The sequence below is a fragment of the Leiobunum rupestre genome, chromosome 1, assembly GCF_980474605.1.
Source record: "Leiobunum rupestre chromosome 1, qqLeiRupe1.1.hap1, whole genome shotgun sequence".
Taxonomy (NCBI): domain Eukaryota; kingdom Metazoa; phylum Arthropoda; class Arachnida; order Opiliones; family Sclerosomatidae; genus Leiobunum; species Leiobunum rupestre.
Window position 1 is genome coordinate 10,968,491 of NC_143384.1, and position 7,080 is coordinate 10,975,570.

Genomic DNA, 7,080 nt, shown 5'->3' on the forward strand with positions numbered 1-7,080 from the left:
GTGTACTTTCATTGTTGTGTCGTTTATAAAACATTTTATAAAAGTGTAGAGAAAGAACACATCTTAACTTAGCCTTCTATTTTCATAGAACATAAGTGTTCCGCCTACATTGAGAATAGATGTATGTGCTTGATAATTAATTTTAATAAAAAAATGGAGAGATCTCATTAATTCTACATTAAATTTCTACCTGATAACGCTTATGGTGGTAAGATAACTAATATTTTATTTCGTAGTGAATAAAATTTTGTTATTAGATTTTAAATTTTAGGTTGAAAGTGTTTTATTTAAATAAATTTAAAGATTTCACGTACATTTTTCCATTAGGCAACTCTATCTACTCTTCATCAGACAATTTCTTGGAGCATTTTTGACATTCACTGCATTGGTTGATTTTCTTTGTGGCTTCGTTACACTCGTCGCATTGCTTATCTTCGCATTTATTGCAGTCTGCATCATTATCAACAGCTTCCCAGCAAGGAAAACAATACCCCTCCAAGCATTCGTTCAGTTCCTGGTCGACATCAGATAATGAATTTCGTTTAGCCCTCAAACCAAAATGGTCCTCCTCTTTGGAAATATATCACAATGTATATATTGGTTAACTTTGTAATGAAATTCTTTTAAATTGATAATAAAATTAAGGTTGAGAACTGACTATTTTCCTTAATCAGTGTACACATACGGATAAAAGGTTACAGCTATTGGCAGATTAACTAACAAACAGACACCGAGGTTTCACCTTTGTAAGGGCCTCTGTGAAATATGTACTGTCTAGTTTTGGAGCCCCTACCTTTTTTAGAAATGCTAACTTAGGTGTTCTGTAATTTATTATTGTGTTATTTAAAAACCAAAAGTATCAAGATGTAAGCTTAATCTCCATTTATTTAGAAACTAGAAACCGAAAACCTATTTCGTAGTTCGCGTTCTTAAAAAACATACAACATTATGAAAACGAGTGTCAATCAATTGAACTTTCACATCCATATTAAAATGGTAGATAATAACCAAAATGAATAAAAAAATAAAAATAAAAACTTTCATTTCACAACTAAACATTGCTCTTTGCCATTTTCAATGTTCATACGTACTTCTATTGATATTGACGCAAGTCCCTATTTCCAGATTGAAGACAAAAAAGACAACCATCAACATGAAAGTAGTAAACATCAATTTCGCGTCCATGTTCATAGTTTTCTGAAATTAATAATTGTAATTAAGAATTTTTTCTTGAACTATATGGATAAATATAACCAGAAAAAATGTTAATACAATAAAAATATCGACAATTTTACCGATCTCAATTACTTTGAAAGTTTTCTTTATATTAATTAAAAAATTGAACGTGGTATTAAATAAATTATTTGCTAAAAAGTTATTTTTTTATATACCTGCTTACCTAAACTTAATTTTGCTTATGTTGTTTAGCTGATTCATACATTTTTCTTGGGACGACTAAAATAACGTCGAAGCGAGATAAAATTACCTTAAAAAATAGCAATAAGTGCCCTTTGAGAATTAAATTATGCCAAACTTCTGATTTACTTCATTAAAATCGCAGCCGACTAAATAGAGAAAGAATATTTGCATCAATTTCCCAAGTCAATTAGTTTGATGCAATATTTTCTCTAAATCATCTACGATAATTTCAAAATGTTTTATAATTTGTACTTTGGCATCTATAAATACAAACGCTATATTAATGTTTTGAATTGATCACCCGATGAGAAGATTAGGCGTTTTCTCAGTTTAATTGGTGAAATAAATTTCTAGTAACTCTTTAAAAATTCTTCATATACGTAAATATCGGTCTATAAACATATTAAAGGTATGTAACTTTTCATATTTTATCTTACGTTTGGTCAATCATAGAAAATTTCTTTAAATTTTCTTTAAGCCTCGGACATTAGTCGGTAGACGTGATAGATTCGAGTGACCAGGACTAGTAGCCAAGGATATTTCCCTGTTGCAAATTTTTGGCAGTTATATTCCCGGTTTTTTAGATTCGGAAACCTCAACCAGGTTAAAGGGTATGCCGAAAACGACATCCATAGTAGCATCCAGGTACTACATTAGAGCCACCAGTTTCTATAATATGAAAGTAATTTACCTTTCCTTCACTTGAAAGTGTAGGGAAATTTAATTTGTTTTAATAATCTTTAAAGTCCTTGCCAAAATTATCCTTCACCTACACTACGAGATAACACTCTCCAGTATCATTTCAAAAGGAGTAATTTTTCCCAAACCATACCATACGCGAAACAAACACATTTTTCCTAGGAATTAGATATTTTCAGATCGCATAGCACGCGCAGGGGATCATAAGATGATACAAGACTCAAAGAACTAAAACCATGTCCTGAAAGTCATTCAAAAAACTATCTGGAGAACCGTTGGGTTAAGAGACTCCGTTTCAAATAGAAAAGTGTATGCCATCACATTTTATGTCCACGTGGCTAACTGGCTATGAACTGATGAAAATTGGCCAATAGGGAGCTAAACAAATAAACACCACACAAGAAGGTCATCAATCAACATTATTTTATTAGCTTCATATTGGCAGATTAACATCGGTTCAGAGCCACTGGGGCATAAAATGCAATGGCGCACACCTTCCTAATGGGAACCGAGGCTCTTAGCCCAACGGTTCTCGATATAGTTTTAAATGACATTTCAGGAAAAGGTTTAAGGTCATTGAGTTTTAAATTATCTAATGACCACCTGCACGTGCTATGCGATCTAAAATTATCAAATTTCTAGACAAAATAACTTTTCAAGTATTAGCTCTGTATTGTTTTTTATTAGTGGACACCCTTTTATAGTCTTGGATTAAATAAATAGATCGTCCTTTTTTTCTATTTATAACATTCATAGTTCATTTGTTGCAAAAGTGTTTGAAAGTCGATCAAACTATCTTTAATGCTAGAAGAGTTTTAAATCTATATTATAAGGAGCGCTTGGTACGTTGGTCGTCGTACGTCTGAGCTTTCTGGAATGTTTGCTTAGTCTGTCATGAAGCCAAAGGCGGGGCGGCGAAGAGAAAGACAGCGCGGGACTGCCTTTCGCTTTTTTACTGGTAGTGGTTAAATTAGCCTAAAGGCAGAGATAGCGATGCGCCAGCATCGCGCCCCCCCCCCCCCCCCCCCGCCTCCCACGCTGAAATAATTATAGTCGACCTTGAACCACCGACGTTCGGGCCTTTTATTAGTCACTAAGGAAATTGGGACTGCCTTACCCTGTTAATCCGGCCGAGTGGTAAAATCTGCGCGTATGAGTAGTGGCTCCTCTTTTTCCACGCTATTCTGTGGTCGAGAGAACCTATAAAGCTCGGTTTCTCGGAGTCTTTATACTCAGTCAGGGCAGCCCTAGGTTACATTGTCAAAGCTAGGAGGAGGAATGCCGCAAGCTTTTCGACACTCCCGGCCTTTCCGCCGTTCTATGTATCTTCAAATTTTAAGGGACGAGCGTATTTGTTTCTGTTCGTCATGAGGGTGGAGCAAATCTGTCATTGGGTACAAGGGGTTTATAGGGGTACAGGGGGTTTGCGACGAGAGAGAAAGGCGAGTTTTTTGTTATTTTTGTGCGGAAAAAGGGTACCCCGGTAATTCTGGCATGGGGAAAAAAGGTAGGGGTGCCTTACTGAGGGGTTTGGGACGAGAGAGAAAGGCGAGGTTTTTGTTATTTTTGTGGGAGAAAAGGGTACCCCGGTAATTCTGGCATGGGAAAAAGGGGGGACAGGGTGCCTCATTGGGGGTTTGGGTCGACAGAGAAAGACCTTACTGGGATGGAGTGCCTCGAAACACACAACTAGCTGAGGGCCCACCCGTATGGCGGGCTTCTCGGCTAGTCTATTCATATGTAAGAAATGTTGGCTGTAAACGTTGGATCATGGTTGGTAAATTATTACTTGAAAGAAATTAAAAAATATTCTGTACGCCTTTTTAAAATAAATAAATTGTAATAATAGGAAAATGTATACACAAGTACATTTAATTATACAGGGTCTTTTTTTTTTTGCTCGGAAAAGTGTTTTTTTTCAAAAACTATTTATAGTACCGATTTCAAATTTGGAAGGTCAATTCTCTATACCGGGGGACATCAGTTTGAGAAATTTGAGCGTTTTCGGTAATGTTTTTCACCAATTTTGAAAAATTATTTTTCGACCACTAGGTGCGAGATAAAAAATTTATATTATAAAGTTGTAGGCCGTCATCGAAAACCCTTAAAAATTGTTCACTCGACGAAAAACAATTTATTTATCAGTGAAAATTCGAGCTTGAAAAATTTACAAGTTGGTGAAGCCAAATTACGATTGTTTGAAACGATAATTGAAACCGAATTACCTAATCCAGTTGAAACTTTGGTTAAAAAAACGACCGGATTTAAAAAACACGAGGCTATAGGTCAATCCTAAACATGCATTGGGTATTTAAAGGAAAACTTTGGGAGATTATTATCAGTGTTTGATAATATTTCGAACAATGCCTCGTTATTCAGTAGCTGAGCGTACCGAGATAGTTGCCATTTACTATGGAGAAGCAGGGCAAAACCTTAGAAGAGTGACTGAAATCTTCACAGAAAGACATCCAAATGGAGCACCATCTGTAAATACAGTAAGACGAGCAATTCACGATTTCAATCAATTTGGTAACTTGCAACCTAGGTTTCGCGGATTGGGTCAACCGGATTTAGACTTCGAGAACAATGTACTCGCGTACTTTGTGGCATATCCTCGTCACAGTTGCGCTAACGCCGCTGCTGATTTGGGTTGTTCTGCAAATCGTGTGTGGAAAATTCTTCGTAAGAATCGCTATCACCCATACAGAGCTACGCTCCACCAAGGACTAATTGACGGAGACCATCAAAGACGTTATGAATTTAGCAACTGGTTACTAAATGCTGTCCAAGAAGATAGACAATTTTTGCGCCATGTTTTGTTCTCCGACGAAGCGTCATTTTCTAGAGATGGGCCCTTTAATCATCAAACCAGCCATCTTTGGTCTGACATCAACCCACATTGGGGTTTTGAATATCATCACCAGGTTCAATTTGAACGGGTCAATGTTTGGGTTGGACTTGTTGGAAACCGTTTGATTGGTCCCTTTTTCCTGCCGACGAACCTCAACGGCCAAAGGTATTTACATTTTCTACAGAACGAACTGAGTGACGCAATCGACGACCTTCCATTGGCTGAAAGACGTCAGTTGTGGTTTCAGCGAGATGGCGCCCCTCCGCATTTTTCCCGGCAAGTAACTGAGCACCTCAACAACGAGTTTCCTGAAAGGTGGATAGGGAGAAATGGTCCAGTGCATTGGCCAGCAAGGTCACCTGACCTAACACCGCTGGATTATTTTCTCTGGGGATTCGTTAAAGCAAAGGTATACGCCACGCCCATTGAAACTAGGGAGGAACTCATTAGACGAATAATCAGTGCTTGCCGAGACGTCACACCAGAAATGGTAGAGAAAGCGTTTGAGAACTTAATTGTCCGCGCACAAACCTGTGTTGCAGCCAATGGTGATATTATTGAAAATGTTTTGTAAAAATTTATGTGAATAAAATATCTGCATTTAAAAACCAAACGTGTACATTTTTTCAAGTGTGAAAACTCTACTACGTTTGTATTCAATTATCGTTTCAAACAATCGTAATTTGGCTTCACCAACTTGTAAATGTTTCAAGCTCGAATTTTCACTGATAAATAAGTTGTTTTTCGTCGAGAGAACAATTTTTAAGGTTTTTCGATGACGGCCTACAACTTTATAATAGAAATTTTTTATCTCGCACCTAGTGGTCGAAAAATAATTTTTCAAAATTGGTGAAAAACATTACCGAAAACGCTCAAATTTCTCAAACTGATGTCCCCCGGTATAGAGAATTTACCTTCCAAATTTGAAATCGGTACTATAAATAGTTTTTGAAAAAAAACACTTTTCCGAGCAAAAAAAAGACCCTGTATATTAGGGTGAGATACACAATAAGTATATTTCTGAAAATCCTACTTATTTTCATCGTTTAAAACATTCGTATCCAGATTTCGTTAGTTTTAAATATATAAGGATTTTAATACATACTTCATGATGTACACAGAAATCCGACAACCTTTGACCAAAAATATGGTAAAATGGTTGTAATTTTGGGAAGTAAAACTAATACGGTTATAATTTTTTTCGAATGATATTCCTTTTAATAATGTATAATATAAATTAAATTTCTTTAGAATCATCTCAATTGTGTGTAAGCTATAATTATTTGTGCATGTACTGGTCAAAAATAAGTAATTTACATAAAGTGGTTCCATATTACTCGAATTACGGTTAAACTCTACCATTCCAAATATTTGAAAAATGTTTACCTATTAAATTTTCAGGAAAAACGCTCCTTGGGTTAGCAGCGATACCAAGACTGAATATCGTCTTTCCCGTTCCTTTTATAAAAGCACCGGTTAAACGGGAAAGTATTATGAAAATTCTCAATACACTGCTTGACAATTCATACATTAATTTTCATTACTTGTCCACTTTTGTCAGATCAATTAGAACATTACTTACGAGTATCTGGCTTTCAAGGATTATTTCCTTTACTTTCAATTTATATAATGCCAAGACGTATGCACTTGCTGATTAATATTATTATTGTGATATTAACAATTCGTCATTAATTTTGTTGCGATAATCTGGCATATCTGATAATACATAATATACAGGTCTTTATTCAATTAGTAGTTGACAACGAATTTTTGGAGCTTACAACCGTGAGTGGATAGTTGTTCACTAAAAGTAAGTCATTTAGTATAAGTAATTTCTAATAGGTCATACCCAAAAAGTTAATCGCCTCTTGTGAGACATTATTTAAATTAAATATAAAACACAGTGGGACTGCTCCCTATTATAATTAGGGGGAGAGCCTAAATTGAACCTCATGCCGTGGATTTAAGTTCAGCAGCGATATCTGCTCATTCTAGAAATGTCTCACAATGAAGTTAAAGTTGACACACGTAAAACATTTTTAACTTCTTATGGTATAACTGAAAGAAATAAACATATTTTCGAATTAATCATTATTTATTAAAAAGAGGGT

At 35.6% G+C, this 7,080-nt stretch overlaps 1 protein-coding gene across 1 annotated transcript; it reads right to left on the reverse strand.

Moving 5' to 3' along the window:
• Positions 1 to 265: 265 nt before the first annotated feature.
• On the reverse strand, positions 266 to 6,446 carry LOC149961083 (uncharacterized). Its single transcript, XM_090167575.1, has 3 exons — positions 6,356 to 6,446; positions 1,092 to 1,197; positions 266 to 570 (listed from the first exon to the last, which is right to left on the reverse strand). The coding sequence occupies exons 2-3, from the start codon at positions 1,189 to 1,191 to the stop codon at positions 338 to 340; spliced, it is 333 nt and encodes a 110-aa protein (XP_090023701.1). The 5' UTR covers positions 1,192 to 1,197; positions 6,356 to 6,446; the 3' UTR covers positions 266 to 337.
• Between the last annotated feature and the right edge of the window lie 634 nt (positions 6,447 to 7,080).

Bases quoted from the DNA above. Each gene is read 5' to 3' on its own strand.
- LOC149961083 (XM_090167575.1), bottom strand. From the start codon at position 1,191: ATGAACATGGACGCGAAATTGATGTTTACTACTTTCATGTTGATGGTT. The intron at 571-1,091 runs GTACGTATGAAC...ATATTTCCAAAG, and splicing joins TTGCGTCAATATCAATAGAA to AGGAGGACCATTTTGGTTTG.